This window comes from Hemicordylus capensis, chromosome 13 (genome assembly GCF_027244095.1).
Source record: "Hemicordylus capensis ecotype Gifberg chromosome 13, rHemCap1.1.pri, whole genome shotgun sequence".
NCBI classification, from domain to species: domain Eukaryota; kingdom Metazoa; phylum Chordata; class Lepidosauria; order Squamata; family Cordylidae; genus Hemicordylus; species Hemicordylus capensis.
This window is the reverse complement of record NC_069669.1, coordinates 6,419,589-6,445,724: the sequence shown is the minus strand read 5'-3', so window position 1 is coordinate 6,445,724 and position 26,136 is coordinate 6,419,589. Positions and strand designations below refer to the sequence as shown.

The 26,136-nt window shown below is 46.0% G+C and overlaps 1 protein-coding gene across 4 annotated transcripts in view; it reads right to left on the bottom strand.

Moving 5' to 3' along the window:
* SNX29 (sorting nexin 29) overlaps window positions 1–26,136 on the bottom strand; it is a 195,765-nt gene that overhangs the window by 53,731 nt on the left and 115,898 nt on the right. For all 4 annotated transcript variants that reach the window (XM_053275828.1, XM_053275829.1, XM_053275832.1 and 1 more), the window contains exon 19: window positions 10,423–10,563. In XM_053275828.1, coding sequence (XP_053131803.1) covers window positions 10,423–10,563 — 141 coding nt within the window. The remainder of the gene's footprint in view (window positions 1–10,422; window positions 10,564–26,136) is intronic.

Below are 26,136 nucleotides of genomic sequence, written 5' to 3'. Positions count from 1 at the left end.
TACAATATCTTATGTTTCTTTTTAGATTGTGAGCCCATTGGGGACAGGGATCCATCTTCTCTCTCTCTCTCTCTGTAAACCGCTTTAGACACTTTTGTTTAAAAGCAGTGTATAAATATTTGCTGTTGTTGCACATGTGCATTCAGAGTGGGGCCTTCCTGATTCAACCTGAGCGGGATCTAAAATTAACTGAGTAGACATCCAAAAACGTTTGGGCGCATTCACACGGGCATGCCTTAGAGGGAACACTGCAGATGATATGTGTACTCACACACTCGCACAATAAGCTAACAACATTCACCGTTGTAACCAATGTAACCAATTCCATGATCCCTTCCCCTCCTTGCAACCTCAGCAAATATTGAGGAAAACATTACACTGACCCCGCACCAGACATTAACTCTTGAAACTTTAGGAGATGGATGAATGCAAGTTGCATCGCCACAAAAAACAACAATCCTAGAAATAAAAATATGAAGTAAAAATTGTTTATGAAATACGACCTAAGTTGGAGCAGGCTCCCCCATCATTGTTGCTAACTTTTGTTTTTCCACCATGCTCAGCCACGGCCTCAGATAACACATGCACACCAGGGATATAGCGCAACATTTTGTTGTGGGGCCAGATTTGCATGACAATAATTTGTATCATCAGTCCCGGTCCCAGGTTGATCCTAGTTGATGAGGTGAATCTGTGCTTGTTTATTTATTAAAAGATTTAATATACCACCCAATCCACAGACTCAGGGCAGTGTATTGTTTTCTTTTAATACTGGGTTTGTTTTGTAGATCTATGTATGATTGTTCAAGCACCTTGAGTTCTCTGGCTAGGAAGGGAAAAGCAGGAATGCAGACTAGGAACATAGGAAGCAGCCTTCTACCGAGTCAGACCATTGGTCTATCAAGCTCAGTATTGTCTACACAGACTGGCAGCGGCTTCTCCCAGGTTGCAGGCAGGAATCTCTCTCAGCCCTCTCTTGGAGATGCTGCCAGGGAGGGAACTTGGAACCCAGATGATCTTCCCAGAGCGGCCCCATCCCCTGAGGGGAATATCTCACAGTACTCACACATGTGTTTTCCCATTCAAATGCAAACCAGGGCAGACCTTGCTTAGCGAAGGGGACAATGCATGCTTGCTACCACAAGACCAGCTCTCCTCCCAACATCCTGAAGACGTTGACTACAGTTTCCAACATCCCTCACTATACCGGCCACTTTGGCTGAGGATGATGGGAGTTGTGGTCCAACATCTACAGGAGGCCTGGGCCACCACTTTGCAGCCCTGCTCTACAAAGATGTACCAATTTTACCACAGATCCAAAGTGGCTGCATTCATAAATCAAAATGGCAGCACTGATGTGCAAATCTGACAAGGTTCAAAGTATATCTGCTTGCAAAGTCTCACGTCAATGTATTTCCTAATATGAATTAGGTGTACCTTACACCTGAGTATTCTTTTTTAAAACCCTTTAACAACTTCCATTGCTTCTGTGCAGGTTGTATACACTGAAGCCCTTTATGGTTATTTTCCTCGAGCAAGCAGAACAAAGAATTACATGAAGGTCATGGAATTCTGTCTCACTCCAGCTACTAATAAGGAAACCTTGCCCAGCAGAAGGAGATCAGTCTTTACACCGCTGAATTTGTATTATAAAAGAAACATGCAGAATGAAATTCAAATGACTTGTCTATTGAAAACTTCACCTTGACCTCTGCTTTTCAGAGCTGCTGTATCACCGGAAAAGAACACTCCAAGGGAATCGGTTTTGAATAAACACTATCAGAAAAGTTTCAATATAAAGAGCTCTGTGAAAGTGGTGTTCTGAATATTTTAGGATTATTTTATGATTTATTCAACAAAAGGTTTAGTATGCAAAGACCTTTTCAGTCTAGACTATATTTCCTTGCAGGAGAAAACACGGAGACCTCTGGTTTTTACCCCAGCCACTCAACTATCTATAAGAAGCTGGGATGAGGACCCGATCTTGCATTAGCGCGCATGACTCATCCCATTTGCTAAGCAGGGTTTGCCCTGGTTTACATTTGGATGGGTGACTATCTGTGAGCACCATCTGTTGTAAGATATTAGCAAGATTTTCCTAAAAATCAGGGTTGTCGATATTAAAACCCCTTATTCTGTCAATGTACATTTCCTGCCATTCTGCAACTGGTTCTGCCTCTTGGAGCCGCCATTTTGTGACTGGCTCCACCTCTGTGAGCTGCCATTTCATGTTGGAAGATTCCAAGACTCCAGGGAGGTGGAAGGGCCTCTCAGAAGCCTTAAGTCTGCCCTCCCCTGCTTTATAGTACATCCTTAAACTAAAGTTAACTTGGCAAAAAGGCACTTTTTAAGGTGGTGATTCTCTTTATTGAGCAGGGGGAAAGCAACTGGCCCTATCCACCCCGAGTACAGCATCCCTCCAGTGGCTGTTGATGGTGTCTATCTTATGTTTCTTTTTAGATTGTAAGCCCTTTGGGGACAGGGAGCCATCTTATTTACTTGTTATTTCTCTGTGTAAACCGCCCTGAGCCATTTTTGGAAGGGTGGTATAGAAATCAAATCAAATCAAATCAAATCAATCAATCAATCAATCAATCAATCAATCCAGCCTACCCACTCTGGTCTTACATGTAATTTCTCATACAAACAAAATGAGGCATCTCAAAGCAATGCAAAGTACTTTTGCATTCTTATTTAAACAGATATACAAAAGCAACAACAAAATCATCAAATGTGACACATTTTTTTAAAAAATGTATAAAATGTAAATAAATAAAAAATAAATAAATGTCATTGTACATTATTTAGGAAAGCAGTAGTGGTTTGAGAACTCGTGTCTCAGCCATATATTTAAAAATTTATCAGAACCGTTTTACTCCTGTTATGGAGTTTTAATCAATTATGCATTTTGCTTACAAAGAAAGCATTAAGTCTGAGAAATAACCACCACTTTGTAATTAGAGTCAGATTGTTTCTGAGGTAACAAATTGCTTTGTAATCTGGACATGCACCACATAACATGTCAAATCCACATGTTATAACCAAGTGAAATCCTATCTGCATAGAAATGGTGTGCGTGTGTGTGTGTGTGAATGGCTTTCTGCTGGATCTCTACCCCCATCACCCCAGTAGGAAAAGGATGACGTGAAATGGCCCCAATACTAGATCACCTTCTCTTAGTCTGTCATTCAACTGTTGGTCAACTGGAGTCAGTGAGGTCATTCACACGACCGGGGTGGGTGGGTGGAGGCGGAGACTTGGCTTCACTCACTGCCCCTGCAGACGACTGGCAAAAGGTTGGTGGAAGCGTTGTCTGTGCTTCCACACAATCCACTGTCGGAGAGCCAGGATGATGGGAATCCCAAAATGCCGTGTGTGCCGAGCTCAGTGCATTGGGGACTCCCCCAGGAGACAAGCACTCTAGGCACCCATCTCTGTGTGCGGCTGAGCTGGAAGCAGCTCGCTCCCTTAACCTCAGCTAAAAGCCAGGCGAAAAAGCCGGGCTAGGCAGGTGCTGCTGTGCAGCCTAGCCTGGAGTTGGCTACACGTTAGAAGAGCTTCAGTGTGGTGTAGTGATTAGAATATTGGACTAAGACCACAAAGACCCAAGTTCAAATCCCCGTTCAGCCAGGAAACACACTGGGTGACTCTGGGCCAGTCCCCTCTCTCTCAGCCTAAGCTACCTCACAGGGTTGTCGTGAGGATAAACATAGCCATGTACACCACTTTGGACTCCACGAAGATGCCTCTAAATGCCAGTTGCAGGGGAGCCACAGCAGGAGAGAGGGCATGCCCTCGCCTCTTGCCTGTGGGCTTCCCAGAGGCATCTGGTGGGCCACTGTGTGAAACAGGATGCTGGACTAGATGGGCTTCCTTGGGCCTGATCCAGCAGGGCTGTTCTTATGTTCGAAGGAAGGAAGGAAGGAAGGAAGGAAGGAAGGAAGGAAGTCCCTGCTTCATTGTAAAGGTTATTAGATGACCTTGGCCCAGTCACTCTTTCTCAGCCTAGCCAACCTCACAGGGTTGTTGTGAGGATAAAGTGTACGCAGGGGGGAAGAATCACATACACCCTGAGGGGGGAAGAGTGGGATACAAATGTCACTAATAAATAAAACAAAAGTATACATATTTACCACTCTAATTTGTAATCAGATCCAGGGAAGAATCAGTCTCATAGCTTCTCTGCTCATCTTTAAAACAGGTGACTCCGAAATCTACTTTCCTACCCAGAACCTACTTCTTTTCTTCCTGTCCAATTCTAAACTGCTGTCTTGCTGACACTTCCTCACAGATGCCTATCTCCGCTGAACACGATAGAGAGGGAGCTGTTAATCTTTCCAACAAAAGCCTTCTTGTGTCCACACTTCTCCGGCCCTGACGGAGAGATACCGTTACCTGCCTCACAACCTTGGGGCCATCGTTGTCTCCTCGCTCCTCTCCTCTCCTCATGCCAAAGCGGTGCTTTGTTCTACACCTGCATTTCCAATCAACCCCTTTCCCCGCTCTCTCTGCAACCCAATTCCCTATTAATCCCAATGCCTGGAAATGCCCACTTCTCCATATAACAGCAGCAGCAGCTTTATTTTTATAGCTGCTCCCAAACAAACTGTTCTCTGGGCAACGCGCACCTCTGCTGAGGTTCTCCACTTCACACATCCAAGGCCATCTTGACACCCTCTTCATAGACAAACACTCTGATCAGACATCTCTTTCTTCTCCTCTTCTGCATCCACATCTCGCTAGCCTGATATGCACGGAGGCTGCTTGAAATTCAATGCCATGAAGGTCGCCTTGCATCGTATCCCATTTATGTGAGGTGGCTTCCCATGCAAATTGGACATTTCCACTACACTTCGCAGAGTTGCCCATTCTGATCACACTGTCTACCTCTGGCTGTTCCCCTCCACACCACATAAATGTTTATTGTTTTTAAGCAGAGACTTTTGGATGCTGAAGGGCAATTAAGCCTAGCCAGTCTTCCAAAAGGCATATTTCTGTCCGAGCAAGTCATCCCCCTGAGACCTGCAAGCATTTAACGACACTGAAATTCAGGAGAGCAATGACCCTTGCTCGCTTTAACACACTCCCTACCACGGCACTAGATGGGAAATTTAAGAAAATATCTTATACCGCTCAGCTATGCCCTTATGGCACAGGTGCCATTGAAACAACTCCGCATATTTTGCTCTACTGTTCATTTTATACGGATACTAAAAATAGCTTTATCTCGTCTTTTTTAGTAAAGTATCCCGGCCGTACTGACATGCTTTAACCATAGCACCTTTTGTCTGATTATGATGATTTCATTTCTCTAAATGTGGCTAAATTTCACTTTATAGATTGCAAAATATGCAATAATATGCAAAAAATAAAATTACCTCCCGCAGATGTCTAGATCTTTTCATTATTTTTAAAAGGAGAGGGGGAAATAGCACACATTCACTAAGTGCAAATGTCCTCGGAAATATAATTCCTTCATTAAAATATTAACAAATTCTTAACTGTAAATTGCTTTCATTAATACTTGTTAACTGTGACTTGATCAGATGTGAAATATAAATGGCTATCTTATGTAATTCTTAAGAGTCTGAAACGAATGGATTTGAGTATTCTCTACTGATGGGCGAGATAATGTGCCAGTGGAAATATGTATTTCGTTATTTATACAGATGTGCATTATTGCCCACATAAATTTTGATACAGTTTGCTATAAATGGCATACATTTGGCAAACCCTCAGATATATTAACTTGAAAATATTTAATGAGATTTAAATGAGGCATGAATTTTAACGGGTTGAGATGATAAATTTTTCTCCTGTGTGTGGGGGAAATTAGTCGCATAGATGGACCCAAGTGTTGTCAAAAGCAGTGCAGTTTATTCAGCTTTCCCTAAGGTCTCTCTCTCTCTCTCTCAATTCAGAATCCTTCTGTTATAGGAGTCTCTCCCCTCCAGCCCTAAGGAGGGAAGAAGCTGTTGGGTGGTGGGAGATCAAAAGCCAATTCCAGCTTTCGCAAGGATGATTCCAAGGGGTAGCAGGAGCTCCCCACAAAATATTTTCCGCTCCCCCATCCACCAGACAAACTTTACAGCAAAGTCTCAGACAATACAATCATAATATATTATGGTCCTATGGCTTTAATTAATATTTTAAAGCAACCTCATTCACTCAGTCCTCTACCCTAGAAGCCAGTGCAGCCAAGGCGGTAGAGGACTCTGCAAGACTCCTCCAAATGTGAAAGTCAGGACAACGGCGATGGTAAATCCATCAGAATCTCCACAAGACACCATCCCTCAGTTATGGGTGGAAGAGCAAAAATCGAATCCGAGGCTGTGCTGACAGAATCCAAAGCAAAATGCATGAGGTGTTCCTGCAGAGGTTATTCAGGACAGCGTGTAGTAGTCATACACGCTTTACATGCAGACACGTTTCTCCTCTTCCTCCAAAGTAGGCGCACGATTTATGAAATTGTGCAGAGATATATGTGAGCGGAAGAAGCTTTCTGGAGAGAGACGTAGTCCTTTAGTAAAGTTCACAGGAGTGTAGGAACATAGGAAGCTGCCTTCTACTGAGTCAGACCTTTGGTCTATCTAGCTCAGTATTGTCTGCACACTGACTGGCAGCGGCTCTCAGCAGAGAGGAGTCTTTCCCAGCCCTACTTGGAGATGCCAGGGATTGAACCTGGGACCTTCTGCATGCAAAACAGATGCTCTTCCACAGAGCGAAGGCCCCATCCCCTAAAAGGAATAACTTACAGGGATCACCCATCCAAATGCAAACCAGGGTGGATCCTGCTGGGCCAGGGGAACAATTCATGCTCCTTACCAGAAGACCAGAGCAAGACCAGCTCTCCTCCTCTTGCTTCAGCACTAGTCTTCTCTCCTATAAGGATATCTACACCATCTGAGGAGCCTGAGGCTGTGACTCCTTATAAGCTCAGCTGCTCCTGAGATGGGGGGGAAACAGGATGTTTCACGGGAGCTTCGCCATTGCCTTTCATGGAAGATGGACAGGAACATAGGGAGCTGCCTTAATGCCATGACAGACCCTTGGTCCATTTAGCTCCGGATTGTCTACACTGACTGGCAGCGGCTTCTGCAAGTTTTCAGGCAGGAGTCTTTCTCCGCCGTACCTGGAGGTGCTGCCAGGGAGGGGTGTGCATGAACGTTTACTTGCAAACCGCTTCGCCTTGAACCGGGCCTGGTTTGGAGGTTCAACTGTGGACTGAACCGAACCAGGCCCGGTTCGGGTGAACCGGTTCAACAACAGTCAGGGGTGGCTGGGCGGGTGGAGCTAGAGAGGTAAAAAGCTCCTGATCCAGCCAGCACGGCTGCCGGCGCTGCCGCTCACCACCGCTCAACCTCCTGGCGTGGCCCCCATGCACGTTCCTCCCTCCTTTACGGAGCCGCCAACTTGGCAGCGGCTCAGTTCCGTCCTCCGCACACGCACTTGGTAAAGGAGGGAGGAAAGTGCTTGGGGCTGTTCCAGGAGGCCGAGCAGCGGCGCTGGGAGCCACGCCGACCAGGTAAGGAGCTTACTACCTTAGCTGATTACCCCAGCTGCCCCTCACATTTGAAAAAGTCCCCCACCCCTGTACTTGTAAAAGGGAATCTTCACCTTTATCTTCACCTATACTTACCCTTTACCGGTATAATGGCCACCTGAACTGCCAAACCAGGACCGGGCCGACTGGTCGGTTCAACCGAACCGGTTTCAACTGATTCAAATTTGAACCGAACCGGATTTTTGGGTTCTGTGCAAACCCCTACTGCCAGGGATTGAACCTGGGATTTCCAGCCTACTAAGCAGATGCTCTGAGCAACATCCCCAAACCCTACCCAAATCCAGCCATTTCAACCACCACTCAGTCCCGCCTGGATGATATAACTGTCAAGAACGCTCTTGGTCTGCTTTTGACAGTAGCCAAGCGCACTTCAGGGAAGCAGAATTCTCTCGCTCAGTCCAAATGAAACAGAATCACTATCACTGTGATAGGGAAGTGACAAGGATGTCAAGATCAGGAGGATTCTGTTTGCAAGAGAACTGTCAGCCTTCAAAACATTCGGAGTTTTAAAATCTTATTTCGCCCCGAGGATGAAGGTAAATGCAGCTTTTGTTGAAAACAGGAGCAAAAACAAGCACACACGGGGGTTCCTTAAAGGTAAACAGCTGGAGAAACCTGGAACAAATATGCTTCTAATAAGTGCAGCTAAAACAAGGAAAGCTCTACTAGAGTGCTGGGAAAAAGATGCAGCAGACACAACATCGCACATCTGAACTCAAGTATGTAGTACACCACTCTGGGCTCCTTGGAGGAAGAGCGGGATATAAATGTAATACTACTACTAATAATAATTATTATTATTATTATCATCATTATTATTATGCAAGCGATGAAAGACTGCCTTATACATTAAGGTTTTAAGGTCATGGGGCGGGGAATGGTGGCCTCATGGGAGCAAGCATGAATTGTCCCCTTTGCTAAGCAGGAGCTGCCCTGGTTTGCATTTGGATGCGTGACTATATATGAACATGGTCTGCTGTAAGAGAATTCAGGGGAAGCTTGCACAACCTCGGCCTTTCTGCTGGTATTGAACCATAACTCCCAGAATCCCAAACCACAGAGGCTAATAGTCAGGGATGATGGGAGTTGTGATCCAACAACAGCTAGAAGGCTGAAGTTGTGCAGCTCTCCCCTAGATGGGGATGTAGCTCAGTGGGAGAGCATCTGCTTTGCATGCAGAAGATTCCAGGTCCACTTCCTGGCAGCATCTCCAGGTAGGGCTGGGAGAGATGCCTGACTGAAGCCTTGGAGAGCTGCTGCCGGTCAGAGTTGGCAATACTGCGCTAGATGGTCCTGTGTTCCTATTATGTAAAACACAGCCACTTGTGCGATTTTAAATATATTTAGGGAAACAACTTCAGGTGGAGGCAGGCAAACTTGGATGTGGCCAAAGGGGCTACTGTTGGACCACATCCCACCACTGTGGCAAAAGCACTCTGGGAAGGGAAGCCCGTGCGTGGAGGTGCGGCCACTGACTTGATGTCTGCTTTCAAATCTCATCCACAGACTGTCTTCCACGGCTCTTCAGGGAATTGTGTTGTTTTTAGGCTGGAAAGTCACTGCTGTTCTATTTTATTGCCAATTTACGCTACCGTCGGTGGCATTTTTATTGTACTTTAATCACTGCATCCTTTGTAAGCCGCTCAGAGAGCCTGGCTGAACAGCAGCTAATTGGTGCCCAAACACACACAGATCTCAATTTAAAATATATTCAGAGAATATATTCTCGGAGAAGAAAGGCTTGCTTCATCCAAGATGGCACAGGAACCATGCACCAGATAGGTCATCGGTTTGCAGCAACAGAGCACAGATTAATAGGAACACAGGAAGCTGCCTTATACGGAGTCAGATCATTGGTCCATCTAGCTCAGTATTGTCTACACAGACTGGCAGCAGATTCTCCAAAGTTAAAGGCAGAAGTCTTCCCCAGTCCTATCTGGAGATGCTGCCAGGGAGGGGACTTGGAACCTTCTGCATGCAAGCATGCAGGTGCTCTTCCCAAAGCAGCCTATCCCCAAAGGAGAATTTCTTACAGTGCTCACACATGTAGTCTCCCATTCAAATGCAAACCAGGGCAGACCCTGCTTAGCAAAGGGGACCATTCAAATTTGCTACCACAAGACCAGCTCTCCTCTGCACCAGAGAGTAAGAATATGATATTGGATACACAGAATCGTGCTGATGCAGGTGCCTTATTTTGTTACCATATTTTATTTAAATTACTATTTTTGAGCCAGCATTTCCTTCTCTATTCTTTCTTCCCTTATAGCCTCAGATCCTATGTAGTAGAATCCTCTGCGTTGTACAGATCCATTTCAAAAAAATATTTCCAAGCAAAGAATATACATAAAAATAAAGAACCATTCATGTTATACATTAACCTTGCACATGAATCAGAAAGCAACTTAAACCTGCCAAGAGATTTTTTTTAATCATATACATGTAACAAACAAACAAACTTGGCACCTAGATTAACAACACTAAATACACTGCCAATAAATAGATCATAATAAGGGATGAGATTTAATTTTATTTCAAATTGACCCTAAAAGCACAAATGGTTGCATGTTATCTTGATTTTTATCATTCCCATACGAAATAAAAAGACTCTGCTGCAGATCCCATTTTAAACTTTTTTAAAGATAAAAAAATCAGATATGTTCTGGCCCATTTCTGAATATTAAAACAATTGCTGTACAAGCAAAGGCATTTATTTTCATTTTCTCATCTTACCAGTCTGGAGGAACTGTTCATTTCTTAAGAAGAATGTATTTACTAACATCTGCCGATATTAATAGCTTATTTTCCAAACGCATTTTTCATCTGAATGCATTCATGGTTATTTCATTCATAGTTACCTTGTTCCCAATGGCCTTCTTTGGTGGGAAGTTGAAACTCCTCACTTGGTGGTATTTTGTCTGTAGTTTGTGGTGCAGGCTTCTGAATTCTGTATATCTTCGGTAAACATTCCACTCGTCATCTCTTATCCTGATGTATACCTGTCAGAAGTAGATTGGGAAATAAATCCATTTTAATCAAAGGCACTGCAAGCCAAATTTTATTTTATTTTATTTTATTCATTAATTTTATATACCGCCCTTCCTAAAGTGGTTCAGTGTGGTTTACATTAAAATAAAAATGCATAATAAAATAATTAAAATTAAAAAAAAAATTTAAACAAGATTAAAATCTAAAATTAAAACTAGATATCATTAAAAGCCAAGCTAAAAAAAAAAAGGGGGGGGGTCTTCAAGGCTCTCCTGAAGGCCTCCAAGGAAGATAATCCTCTTATATCCACATGTTCCACAACCCAGGGGTGACAACTGAGAAGGCCTGATCCTAGGTCGCCACCAGATGAATTGGTTGCAACGGAAGACGGAACCCTTCTGAAGATATTAATGAGTTGGGGATCTTGTAGAGAAAGGTGTTCTCTCAGGTATCTCAGACCTAAGCCATTCAGGACTTTAAAGGTAATAACCGGCACTTTGTACTTTGCCTGGAAACATATCAACAACCAGTGCAACTATTTATGAGCAGTTATAATGTGGTCTCTCCGGGATACCCCAGAGACCAATCTGGCTGCCGCATTTTGAACTAACTGAAGTATCCAAACTACATTAAAGGCAGCTCTACATAGAGTGCATGGCAGTAGTCCGACCTGGAGGTTACCAGCTGGTGTACCACTGTTTTCAGGCCATTCTCCTCAAGGAATAGGCGGAATTGCCGAATCAATTGCAGCTGATAAAAAGCGCTCCTGACCACAGCCTCAACCTAAGGCACAATGGTGAGACTTGGGTCCAAGAGAACTCCCAAGCTACAAACTTCTTATTTCTGGGGGAGTGTAACCTCATCCAGAACACAAAGTTTTATCCAATCTTGCAGATTACAATCCCCAACAATAAGCACCTCCATCTTGCTTGGATTCAGCTTCAGTTTATTATCTCTCATCCAGCCCATTACTGCCTGTAGGCAGTCATTTAAGGCAGGGATTCTCAATGTGTGAGTCCCCAGATGTAATTGGACTACAACTCTCATAATCCCCAACCAAGGGCCACTGGGGCTGGGGATTATGGGAGTTGAAATCCAATAACATCTGGGGACCCACACGTTGACAAACCCTGATTTAAGGGACGAATACCATTTCCTGATATTGATCACAAGGATAAATAGATTTGGGTGCCCATCACCAGGGAATCCAGAGTGGGCTTCTTAAGAAGGGGTCTAACCACTACCTCCATCAAACAAGGTGGCATCCTGCCCTCCCTCAATAAGGCATTAATAAAATCAACTAGGCCAACTCCAACAACCTCCCTGCAAGATAAAATCAGCCATGCTGGGCAAGGACCCCCTGTAAAGGCATGCTGGCCAGCCAACACCCGATCCTCTATCCCCCACTACTACTGAAAGAGCCACCCCAGTCTCATCTAATGAGCCCCCTGCTCCATCCTTAAGAAGACAAGAGAGCCCGGACACATCCCTGTGAGCAGCCTGGCTCCAACCACTAACATTTAAAAAAAACAAAAACCCAAAAAGCTGAAACTAGAAATGGAGGACCCTGAGCATAACTTCCCCTCAGACCTCAGTTCCACACCAGAATCTCGGCACAAAAGGGCAGTCCACCAACCAGCACCTGCGCTGGCGGCTACGCCAACCAGTGTTCCCTCTAACAGGAATTCCCGGTTGGTGCTGACTACAACGCCCATAATCCCCAAGCAAACGCCACTGCAGCTGGGGATTCTGGGAGTTGTCGTCAACAACATCTGGGAGTCCCTGTTAGAGGAACCCTGACGCCAACGGCTGTGCCTCCGGCACACCCCACTCCTTTTAAGCCAAACTCTCCAGAGCCCACCTCTCACGTGGACTCTGGAGCCTGGCTGATGAAACCGGCCCTCGCAGCCCCACCTCGACAGGGCAACCAGGACAGTGGCTCAAGCCGGCCGAAGGAATCCCAGCAGCTAGATCAGGGTTCCAGTCTTTTTAAACCAGCGTGCCCCTTCTGTTGCCTGAACTGTAAACTGCCCTGGCATAACTCACTGAGGCTATTCTCACGACCAGGAGGAACCGGGCTAAGGGAGCAGCCAGCAGCAAACCCCACAAAACACCCCTCCCCTTGAACGAGGTGAGCGGAGCGAGTGATCCGCTAACCCCGTTGAGTTGATCAGGTGCCGCCACGGCCACAGCGACACACAAGTAGCCCCCCCCGACTGGAAGGCTACAACAAGCCTCCCGGCCTCGGAGGTCTCTCCAGGATGCCCCGCGCACTCGTGCGAGGCACCCTGGGGCTTCCAGGGGCCGGGCAGCCCCCGATCCCCACCGTCCCGTACCAGCTCCATGACGGAGCGGGTAAGCATGTGGGCGGACCAGGGATGGCTCCAGGCTCTCCACACTGCTTGTGTGGAGAGCCTCATGAGGGTCATTTGCACAGTGGAAAAACTGTGTTCTAACCAGCTTTGGGAGCTGTGCGTGCTCCCAGTTTTCGGTTGTGTGGAAGCAAGGTAAGAGAAAAACCTGGGTAGAAGTAATTGTGTGGAAACAAGGTAGGAGGGAAAGCGACCCAGATTTTCTGGTTTTCTGGCTGATTGCAAGCTTGTCCATCAGTTCAAATAGGAAGAGAGCTGGTCTGGTGGTAGCAAGCATGACTTGTCCCCTTAAGCTAAGCAGGGTCCACCCTGGTTGCATACAAAATAGAGACTAGAAGTGTGAGCACTGTAAGATATTCCCCTCAGGGGATGGATCCGCTCTGGGAAGAGCATCTAGGTTCCTAGTTCCCTCCCTGGCAGCTTCTCCAAGATAGGGCTGAGAGAGATTCCTGCCTGCAACCTTGGAGAAGCCGCTGCCAGTTTGTGAAGACAATACTGAGCTAGATGGACTTATAGTCTGACTCAGTATAAGGCAGCTTCCTATGTCCCTATGTTCCTTTTGTACCAAATAATGGGTTAGCCAAGGATTGATGTGATGTCGGAACTGAATCATAGAGCGACAGACAAATACTGGATCCTAAGCAAGACACATGGAAATTTTGACAAGGTTGATTGCGTAAGAAATCTTCTTAATTTGTCTCAAATTACCAAAAGGGTTGTTTTCCCACAGAGACTACTGATGTTCAGCATATTATTTCCAGATATTATCAGCCCTCCCCAGTTTCTACCTCTGACAGCCTAAATTCCCCAATTGTAGCTGACATTATCATAATCATTAAGTTTATTGTCACCAATAGGCCCATGAAACAAGAAAGCATCAAACTCAGCAAGACATCACAATCAATGCATCAGTACAGCAGCCATTAAAACAAATGATAAAATATTAAGGAAATGGCAGTAAGGCCATATAACTCAGGACATTAAAAGTATCCATTAGAAATATATAGGAAATGATTCTAAAATGCACCAGAATGACTTCTCATGTCAAGATATATGAGGAGGAGATCTGGTCAATGGAGGGGAACTAGTCTTGTGGTAACAGGCATGAATTGTCTCCTTTGCTAAGCAGGGTCTACCCTGGTTTGCATTTGAATGGGAGACTACAAGTGAGCACTGTGATATATTCCCCTCAGGGGATGGGGCACTTCTGGGAAGAGCGCCTACATGCCTTCATGTAGGGACATAGGAAGCTGCCATATTCTGAGTCAGACCATAGGTCCATCTAGCTCAGTATTGTTTTCACAGACTGGCAGCAGCTTCTCCAAGGCTGCAGGCAGGAGTGTCTCTCAGCCCTATCTTGGAGATGCCAGGGAGGGACCTTGGAACCTAGGTGCTCTTCCCAGAGTGGCTCCTTCCCCTAAGGGGATTAACTTCCAGTGCTCGCACATCAAGTCTCCCATTCCAAGGCAGCCAGGGCAAACTAGGAGTAAGAAAAAGAGTTGCACACACACTGCCCCGCCAATAAGCTGCATTTATAATTTAACAAGCAATTCCCAACACGCTGCAGCTGTCTTCATCAGAGGAATTACTCAGCAGTTAGCTAGACACAACAATGATCATCACAGTCATGTCTCTGAATACCAGTTGCAGGGGAGCAACGGCAGGAGAGAGGGCATGCCTTCATTTCCTACCGGTGGGCTTCCCAAAGGCATCCGGGGGCAGGGGGCATTGTGGGAAAAAGGGTGCTGGACTAGGTGGGCTTTGGGCCTGATCCAGCAAGGCTGATGTACATGAATCAATGGCATGCCGTAATTCAATGCCATGATCAAGTCAACAAAGTCATAGTATTGCTCAAGAAAGAAAGTACATAGTATTGCTCTGCTAAGCAGGGTCCATCCTGGTTTCCATTTGGATGGGTAACTACATGAGACCACTCTCTGCTGTAAGATATTCTCCGTAGGGGACGGGGCCGTAACATAGTGGTGGAACATCTGCTTGCATGCAGAAAGGTCCAAGTTTGACTCCCTGACATCTCCAGGTAGGGCTGGTAAAGAATCCTGCCTGAAGCCTTGGAGAGCTGCTGCCAGCCAGAGTAGACAATACTGAGCTAGAATCAGACCTGCTCAACTTAGGCCCTCCATCTGTTTTTGGACTACAGCTTCCATAATCCCCAGCCATAGTAGATAACAGACAGGGATTATGGGAGTTGTAGGCCAACATCTGCATGAGGGCCAAATCTGAGCAGCCATGAGCTAGATGGACCAATGATCTGACTCAGTAGGGGGCACCTTCATGTGTTCTTAACGCCTTTCTCTTGTCCTTCCAAAAACAAGGAAAATTTTTCTTTCCCCTTCAGAAGGCCTTAAAAAAAAAAAAATTATGTGCTGTGTGAAAACTCCACGTGGACTCTGTAGCTGGCTTCTGTACGTTTTTTCTGAGCCAGACAAATGTTAAATTTACTGAAATATTTTGTCTTGCGCCTGCTGCTTCCTCTTGAGATGACGATACTGCACTCATACTAATGGAGAAACATTTAATATTTCCCCTCACATTAAATTATATAATTTCCCATAAAACCACTCCAGCGTGAGATCCCAGTGTCTATCCTTCGGATTAGAACAGTTGCAAAGAGATCCTTTCCCCTATTTTTTTTCCTTTTTAAAGCGCAGGTAAAACCTTTAGCAAGTTACAGGAGAAATGAATAAATATTTCTGCCATCTTCTGAAATTAAATTACAGAGTATTGGGATCTTTAATTGCTTAACAACAGGTTACAGCATAATATGCAATACTGAACTACATGATTCATCAACACTGTGATTTTCTCTGTAGAGGAGCATAGAAAAAAATAGGGTCTGTGTTAAAACACCTGATTAGGGAGGAAAGAGGAACTTTGTGGGTTATTCGTCCACTGGAAAAATATAGGAAAAATAATTAGAAAAGGCATGTGTGTAAGTAAGTGAATGGCAAAAGAGGGGCAAGTATGGAATCATTTAGGTAAATCCTCAGCTTCTGCCTTTGTCAGAAATGTTGATGTCAAAAGAAATACGGGGAAAACAAGCATGGGGTCACAGCTCAATGGTAGAGCATCTGCTTTGCATGCAGAAGGTCAAGGTCATAGGAAGCTGCCATATACTGAGTCAGACCCTTGAACCATCTCGCTCAGTATTGTCTACCCAGACTGGCAGCAGCTTCTCCAAGGTTGCAGGCAGGAATCTCTCTCAGCCCTATCTTTGGAGATGTTGCCAGGGAGGGAACTTGGAACCTTCTGCATGCAAGCAGGTAGGTGCTCTTCCCAGAGCGGCTCCATCCCCTAAGGGATGGAGACCAGCTCTTCTCCCAGGTTCAGTCCCTGGGAACCTCTAGTAGAATCTAGGGAGCATCTAGTAGAGATTCCTGCTTGAAACTTTGGAGAAGCTGCTGCCAGTCTGTGTAGACAATCCTGAGTTAGATGGACCAAAGGTCTGACAGGATAGGCGGCAGCTTCCTATGTGAGCTAGTCTTGTGGTAGAGAGAGGAGAGCTGAAGGAGAGCTGGTCTGGTGGTAGCAAGCATGACTTGTCCACTTAGCTAAGCAGGGTCCACCCTGGTTGCATATGAAAGGGAGACTAGAAGTGTGAGCACTGCAAGATATTCCCCATATGGGGATGGAGGAGCCACTCTAGGAAGTGGGGTAGTTTGGCGGGTTAACTGCCTGGAGGCCACTGGGCTCGCCTGCGAGCCCGGTGGTTCTCACAGTCAGGCGAAATCGGGCTAGGCCCCCCTAGCCCGATTTCACCTGATCGTGGGAATAGCCTCAATGTCTGAAAGCACAATTATGTTTTAATCTTGCTTTGGTTCAGTAACTCCGGGAGACGTGAAGCTCGCGCGCGCAGAAGGCTTGTTGGAGCGTTTTACATTGAGCAGCAAGAAGGGGCGGCAAGGCGGTATCCTGCCGCCCCAATTTCTACAGTAATTACGAGAGCTGGAGGGGGCAAAGCGGCGGGAAGGGTAAGTAAACCCTCCCCAACCTTAAAGGAACCCCCTCCACCCGGACCAGACTGGCCAGGTCCGAACCAGTCCGGACGGTCTGGAGGCCTTTACAATGGCCTCCGGACCGGTCCGGACCCATCCCTAGAGGTCAGCAGAGTGGGAAATCGCTCTCACACTGAAGAGGGGTTTTTGGGGGGGGGGGTGACAAAGTGACCTCCGCTTCAAAAATAGCTAACATAGGAGGTCATCAGCCTTCGTGCCTTCCAAGAATGAACAGGATATGCCCCAAATTCCTCAGGAAAATACTAACTTAATGCATCTGTCAGAGAGATGGCTGTGGACCATGCCGAGGCCTTTCAGCTCCAGGCCCTTTCTCACGGCTGCCTATGACAGTGCTGAGAAGCTGCCCTCCCCCAGGCAGCCTGCCTCCCTTGGGTTTTCAAGGCTTCATGATTTCACATCACCTAAGGGGATTTTCAGCTAGCCAGCCAGCCACCATGGAAAGAGACACAGCTCCATAATTCCCGTTATCTAGGCAGTCAAACTTGCTAGCTATGCCTGACCTAGCTAGGGCTTGGGGTTTATTCTCATTAACTCACTTATTAAGCCAGTCGGTGTGGGATCTGCTGGCACACAGAACCCCAAACCTGGACTTTGGGGTTTGCAAAACTAAAGACACAGAACTGAGGCCAATCCCTGCCGAAATGCCAGCAATCATGCCTACTAATTTTGAGGATGTTTCTGGGTTGCACAAAGCCGTTATTGACCTCGCTAGCTGTTCCAGCTGTTACAAAATGCCACAGTAACACACAGTGGCAGTGCAGAATACAAAAATAAGAAGTATATAAATAACATAAAACAACAAATAATTAATGTATATATATAGAGGGGGGGGGAGAGCGCGCACGAGCACAACAGGGCTAAAAAAAATCACAATTAAGTCTCTAGAGATTGAAAATCACGTATGCACAACATTAGCATTTTAATAAGTCAACTAACAACTAAACAAAAATGAGCACTGGGGAGATGGCAGGATCTACTTAGAGCACCATCCAGTTTTGAAAAGGTGATTTTAAAAATCTGATGTGTCTTTTGGAAGTACATAGATAGAAGGAAGGAGGGAGGAGCTACAATCCAGGGAGATAGGCACGCACGCACAAACGTCTGCACAAAGGGCAGGATCCATCATGACTAAGCCCCACTGACATTAACGGGGCTTACATTAGTCATAACTAACTCCTTTCTGTAGGCTCATTCACACAATCCCCTCCTGGGTAGGAGTGCCCAGCCTGGGTAGAGGAGCCAGGTGCACTCCCGAACAGTGGTTGTGTGAACTCCAAAATCAAGGTAGGTGGAGGGGAGAGTGATCGTGTGGGAGGCGGGAGCTGGGTAGGATGGCTCTTCGCCCTCCCTTGTTAAAATACTGGGGAGATAATCTGGGTAGGAAGAGCGGTGAGTGATCGTGTGGGAGGTAGGAGTTGCGTAGGATAGACACATTCCTAACCCCATCCTATGCAGCTCCACCTACCACATGTTCACTCTTCCTCTCCTCCTACCTTGATTCTCGAGTCCACACAACCACTGATCCTACCCAGGATTGCTTGCAACACACAGTCACTTCTCAGTCCTCCGACAGCCGCATCTCGGGAGCACAAGGGGCTCCCAAATTCCGGCATGAGCCTCCTCCTCTTGTGGTCATGAGAACACGGCCCCTGGCTCATTATGATGGAGGATATTTATGAACACCTGAACGAAAGCTTCGCCCGTCATTATTCACTGCAACCCGCGCTATCCTGTGCATCTCCCAGCATAACAAAATCAGTAATCTCATTATTCGTAACATTTGATCCAAATAACACAGTTAGCTTTATTTAGGTTTACCGAGTGTTTTCAATCTCCCAAAAGCTGTTTAATGCTACAAGGAAAAAAACAGAAGACCATCAAAGCAGAATTGCAAATGCTTAGCTTGGGAGAACTACAGTCGAGTGTGACTCAGGCTAGCAAAGTCCTACTGAAACTAATCCCTCCTAATCCACTTTTGTGAAAGAAGATGAGGGCGTGGATATTCATATTTCTAAAAACCTGTAGCAGTAAGATAGTAGGGTTTTCCCTGGTTCATTTTCTGCGTGGCCACATCCAAGATGGCCGGCCGGGCTCTATCACTTGTTCCTTGTGTTCGTTCCGCTGGCTTAGATTCTCTCTCGACGTATGATGGCTAGCCTATCTTGTACTCTCTGCCCAAACAGCAGAGCAAGCAGTTCCTAATGGGCAGGCTGGCTACAAAGAGGCCAAAACTAGCCTTGCTGTTGTTGTTTTTAATGCACCACTGACAAAACAGACCCACTTTTTCTCTTCGTAATGGTGCTAATCTGATGACAATTTATATGTAAACAACAAAGAGCCATAAAACGTGGCAGAGGGCATTTCAGGATCATTTTCAGGCAATAAAGAGACACCAATAAAAAATACATCCATCTTAAAAATTTGGCAGCTCAACCAGCAGGGAAAATTAAAAGCCATTAAAGAGCTCTCTGGTCGCTAAATCCATCATTGCTGCCACGGCTTCTTCCCAGACTAAAACTCCTCTGTCGGTTTTATGGACTTGGAAGCCTCCTTTTTTCCATTTCTCTAATATTTTGGCTCAGTGGTTTCGAACCATTAAGCAAAACAAGCCGGTGATAAGCTGGAATCCTGCAAGGCAGTCCAGGAGGGCTTCATTTGGTGTTAATGAGGCTTTAACCAAGAATGTGTAAGAGGAGAGGCGGCTGTGTTCATTGTAAGCCTTCAACGGCCATTCCAAAGATGGTTGCGCCCCCCCCCCCGCCCCTTACCTGCAGTACAAAACATTTGCATGAGGTTCAGTACAAAAGGTCCCTTACCTTTCTGTACAAAATGTCCATTCACATGACATCTAGCAGGGAGGGTGCTATGCTGCTGATTTCCGGTTGTATGTTTGCAAACATCAAGGTAGGAAGAGGGGAGCGTGATGGTGTGTGAGGCGGCAGCTGGGCAGGACAGGTTTTCCTCTTACCTTGGTAAAATACTGAGGTTGTTCTCATGACCAGCGCTACATGGATCGGGCAGTGCTAGCCCAGGTAGGGTTGGCTGTGAGAACTGCTGGGATTGGTCCGGATCCCAGGAAGCCCAGGTTTTGTACCGGTTGTGTGGAACCGGTTGTGTAATGGCTTGGGCATCTAAGAGAACGCCTTCTTCATTAAGAACCCCACCATCTATTAAGATCTTCCGGGGAGGTTCGTCTGAGGATGCTGTTGGCTCATCTGGTGATAACTCAAAAGGAGAGCAGAGAACGCTACCCAGTTGCCCCAGAGGTGTGGGACGCACTTTCTACTAAGATTAAAGATGCTTCATCCCTGCAGACCAGGCCTGCTTAACTTAGGCCCCCCAGCTGTCTTTGATTAAGTGCCATCAAGTTGGTGTCGACTCTTAGCGACCACATAGAAAGATGCTCTCCAGGATGATCTTTCTCCAACTTGGCCTTGAAGGTCTCTCAGTGGTGCATTCATTGCTGTCGTGATCGAGTCCATCCACCTTGCTGCTGGTCGTCCTCTTCTTCTCTTTCCTTTCCACTTTCCCCAGCATTATGGACTTCCCAAGGGAGCTGGGTTTTCGCATAATGGGCATGGTGGCAGCGATTAGCAAGAAATTGTTAAGTTCTAAAGGAATATCCTTTGTTGAGCAAACATGGAGAGAATGAATCAGCATTTTTCTTTCCTCCATGTGGACTTGCCTTGAGACAAAGGCTGGGCTTAAATCTGCTATTCGCTACAGGGGCCACGGTGGTGGCAGAACCCAGGCTGCCGCTGGCCTCCCTCCATCCCTGCTTGGGCTGCCATGGAGCTGGGCAGAAGGAGTTCCTGGCAGTGGGGAGCTTCCCCGAGGCACTGTGCTCCTCACACAGTGCATTGTGGGATACTGGAGGACACAGCCAGGTTTCCCCATACCCTTTGTTGCTTCAGGAGCACTGGCGCACCAGCTGTGTGGGAGCACAGCGGGGCCAGGATCATGTGGGGGGAGGCAGAGAAGCCCCTGCCTTCCCCCCAGGCCCAGCCATTGTGGTCATGCAAACAACCTTAATGGGGATGGAATCTGGATATTTATTTTCATTTTATGGATTTATATACTGCCTCAACTCATGTCTCCAAGAGATTCGTACCCTAAAACAGGTGTGGGCAAATTTGGTCCTTCAGTTGTGGCTGAACGACAACTCCCACTACTCAAGAGGAAATCAAAGGGTCACTAGGAGAAGAAATCAAAGGGTCACTAGGAAATTTGAAGTCGGGGGTGGGGGTGGGGGATTCTTCTTCTAGACAACAAATCCTAAAAAGAAACACAAAGCCTATCAGCCCAAGTTTTCCCCTCATCCCCCTCACAAACACAACCCAATTAGGATGCTTTCTATCAAAAGGATGGAAACACCAAAAAAATAAATACAGCAGACTGCAGCCAGACAAAGCAAGCAGATGCAGCTTCAATTTTTCACCCAAAGAAAAAGAGACTTATAACTGTAATGGTGGAAGACCAAGGTGAATTCTCTGAAGCGGCATCAAGAAAAACAGATGCAACTTACATCTCGACACAGCTGCAAGACTGTATTTAAGGTCTCTCTGAAAATGATCTCGTTAAAAAAAAAAAAATCTGCCGTAATCATTCCACAGTAATGAAAAACAAACAGAACAACGGACCGTTTCGACTGATGAAAGAAGCTTTGTGTGGTTCCTTTCATTACATTAGCAAAGAATTAATATTAAAGAATGAGCTTTACCCTCAACAAAGCCATATTTTCACACTAGTGCAGGGATCACGAACATGGTAATTTTCAAGTTGGATTTGTTAAAGTAGATAATAAGGGATTATTATTATTATTTTAAAGGAATGCACAGGGGTGAAACAAAACTTGGAACTGAATATGGAAGGAACAAAAGTTCTACTATCCAATTAGCAAGGAACACAAGTAGCAAAGCAGCCATACAAGCAAACCTCGCTCATTGCGGCCTTGGCATCTGCGGTTTCATGTATCTGCAGTTGAGTAATTGCTACCTGACCTCAGTATATACGTCAGGCCTGCTCAACTTAGGCCCCCCAGCTGTTTTTGAACTACAACTCCCATAATCCCCAGCCACAGTGTCCAATAGCCAGGGATTATGGGAGTTGTAGGCCAACAGCTGCAGGAGGGCCAAAGATGAGCAGGCCTGGTAGATTACTTCTCCAGGTAAGGGTGCAGTTGATGATCCATCGCTTGCTTTTCATACCATTGATGGACTTCATTTAAAGGTAAAGTCAAGTGTGCCGTCGAGCCGGTGTCATTTATGAGCAGTTATTTTAGTCATTTGCGGGATCTGTACTCACGTACAGAGCTGAGAATCAGAGTGGGCCAGAACGATCGGTTAACTGATCCTATTTCTGTCTTTCTAGGCATTTAATGAGGTTAGTTTTTTGCTCCTCCATTATTTAATTTATATGTTAATTATGTGGTTAAAAAGCTGCAAGGAAGTTGCTTTTTTGCAGTTAGCCCCATGGACAAGGAATTAACAGTTCTATTATACACAGATGACATGATCTTGCTTTGCTGGAATCAAATAGCCGCAAGTGCCTTTTACAGAAATGGAAAATAGATGTTGTTATCCAATGTGATAAGTCTGAAATACAAGATACAGTAATCCCTCGACCTACGAACTACTCGATTTACGTTGTTTTCGAGTTACGAGCGACAAAAAAGACCAGAAGTAGTTGCCGGTTTAGATTCAGCTTACTCGACCTACGAATTTTTAGATGCGGCTTCCTCGAATTACGAATGTTTTCAGACTTCCGTGGTGCGCTCCTCGACTTACGAAAATTTCGACCTCCGAACATGCGTTTGGAATGGATTATTTACGTAAGTCGAGGGACCACTGTACTAGGTGTGCGCCATGCTACAGCTATTACAAGCAAAGGTTTTGATCTCCTTCTAATAATGAGAGGGAGATCTGGTGGACGTTGTAGGGGCTGCTGGAGGGTCTGAACATCTGCTGCCCACCTGAAAGGCTTGGACTGGGATCATCCTACTGGGACTGCAGAAGCTGGACCTCTTCGGTCTTGCTACCTCCTTCCTACCTGAAGCCTGCAGACTGCTCCTTTCCCTGACTGAGTGGGACATCGTGGCAGTGGGGGTGTGGCTGGCCCCACTATAAAGCCTGGCCTGGGGCAGTGGCTCCGGCTGCCAAAGGGGGCCAGCCTTTGGGGGTGGGACTGAGGGCTGGGGGCAAGGGCGGGATGTTGGGCTTCTGGATCTATCCCCAATACATTGTTGATTGTGTGAGGTCTTGCCTTGAAATGGCTTGGCCTTTCAAGATGGTTAAATATATATCATTTTTAATGTGATTTTTATTGTGACCTTGCTGGGATTTTACTATGACTTTATTGTGAGTTTGTTAATTTTTGTTATTTTGTTATGGTTTGTGCACTGCCCAGAGTTGTTGTAAGTTGGGCGGTATATAAATGTAATGTAATATGATGATGATGGTGATGGTGATGGTGATGATGATAATGGATTATTATATTCTTCTAATAAGAGTGGAGAAGGCAACACACGGACATAGGGAGCTGCCTTATACCGAGTCAGATCATTGATCCACCTAGCTCAGTATGTTCTACAAGGACTGCCAGCAGCTCTCCAAGGTTTCAATCAGGAGTCTTTCCCAGCCCTACTTGGAGATAGGAACATAGGAAGCTGCCATATAGTGAGTCAGACCACTGGCCCATCTAGCTCAGTATTGTCTTCACAGACTGGCAGCGGCTTCTCCAAGGTTGCAGGCAGGAGTCTCTCTCAGCCCTATCTTGGAGATGCTGTCAGGGAGGGCACTTGGAACCTAGATGCTCTTCCCAGAGCAGCTCCATCCCCTCAGGGGAGTATCTTAAAGTGTTCACACTTCTAGTCTCCCTTTCATATGCAGCCAGGGCGGACCTTGCTTAGCTAAGGGGACAAGTCATGCTTGCGACCACAAGACCAGCTCTCCTCTTTACCACACTGAGGCTTGAATGGGCTGCAGCCACCTGCCCGGGCTGCTATTGGGGAAGCCAGTTGGTGGTGGGCGGGGGGGGGGGAGAGGAGCTCCCTGCTGTCCCGCCACCACCGGGAAAGTACGTTCCCCTCCCCCACACTCCACCCTTAGGGAATCCCCCTTTGCTTGTAAAGGGGAATCCTCAGCGGATTCCCCTTTACAAGCATTGATCCGAACCGGCCTGCAAACCGGTTCAACGTTTGAAGTGGACTGGGCCCAGTTCAGCCGAGACTGGGCCATACCGGCTCCGTGCACATCCCTCCCTTCTGCATGCAAAGGAGATGACCCCATCCCTCAGTTGCCCTGAGAGTTGTCCCATCCCTACTCTACGCTGCGGAGGGGATTGCGTCAACCTCTTGAACACCTCGACGAGATGCAATTCTTCTGCAAAATGATCATGTCACTGTACAGATTGCCTCTTCTGTAAGATACCTTGCTTCACAAGTAAGCACACTGATTTGGGGATCATAAATTATCCTTGTTTACCTCCAGCACTCGTTTATCCTTACAACAGATTTCCTAGTAACCTCGAGCACCTTTCTGTTTAATATTTGCAATTTGTAGCCATTGCTGCTGCTGCTGTTTTTTTTTATATATAAGGCACAGCTATCTATACATTCACCCAAAGGGAGGAGAAAACATAATTAGCAGTTATATCAAACACAGGCCGAAATAACAGAACAAGATACAAATCTAGGCGCTAAACTAAAATGCCGCATGCTTTATCTTCAGATGCCTTAGTTGTCAGGAACAGCCAAAAGCATCCTATTAAAATGGATTTCTCTCCTCTGATGTTCTGGGAAAGAAGAGGAGGAAATCAATCTTCGAAAATGTTCACAGCAAAACATATATCCATGGTACAAGCTTTGCTCCTGGGGAACATGCAAAGAGCAACAAGTGACCACAAACTGGGAAGGGCCGAGGACCACAGAGGAGTGGTGACATGTCCCATATGAACTGGAAGTTCACATTTTAAAATGTTTGCCTGGTGTTAAAAAATTGTTTCGATAAATAAGCCAGTGTGGTGTAGTGGTTAGAGTGTTGGACCAGGACCGGAGACAACAGTGTTCTCTCTAGTTTTTCCCATCTGTGTGAGGAATGAGTTTTGTTCTGGGCGGCAGTATCAAGGCAGTGTGTGCGCACCTGCATTCAGAGTGGGGCCTTCCTGATTCCACCTGAGCAGGAACTAAAATTAATTGAGTGGTCATCAGAAAATATGTGAGTGCACACACACATCTTAGAGGGAACAGTGGGGGAGACCTCAGTTCAAATCCCCGTTCAGCCATGAAACACAACTGGATGACTCTGGGCCAGTCACTTCTCTCTCAGCCTAACCTACCTCACAAGGTTGTTGTGAGGACAGACATAACCATGTACACTGCTCTGGGCTCCTTGGAGTAAGAGCAGCATGTAAATGTATGAATAAATAAATAAATAAATAAATAAATAAAATATTTATCTTTATCTCCTGCATCTCAAATGTTCATGTGTCCGCCAGGTAATGGTAATGCAGGTAATGCAGTTCAATGTAAGCAAGTGTGAAGTGATGCATATTGCGGGGGTGGGGGGAATTGCGGGGGTGGGGGTCATGGTGGACAGCTCGTTGAAAGTGTCGACTCAGTGCACGGCAGCTGTGAAAAAAGCTAATTCTTTGCTAGGGGTCATTAGAAAGGGGACTGGAAATTTAAATGCTAATATCATAATGCCTTTATAGAAATCTATGGGGCAGTCACATTTGGAGAACTGTGTACAGTTCTGGTCACCATATCTTAAGAAGGACATTGAAGAACTGGAAAAGGTGCAGAAGAGGGCAACCAAGATGACCAGGGGCCTGGAACACCTTCCTCATGAGGCTAGGCTACAGCATCTGGGGCTCTTTAGTTCAGAAAACTAAACTAAACATCCAGCTTGGCGATCCATGTTAACCCTTTAACATCAGTTAAAATAGGTGAGTTCAGGGAGACATGATCGAGGTGTATAAAATTATGCATGTTGTAGAGAGAGTGGGCAGGGAGAAATTTTCCTCCCTCTCTCGCAGCACTAGAACCAGGGGTCACCCCATGAAACTGAAGGTCGGGAAATTTAGGACCGACAAAAGGAAGTACTTCTCCACACAATGCATAATTAAATTATGGAATTCTCTGCCACAGGATGTGGTGATGGCCACTAGGCTTGGATGGCTT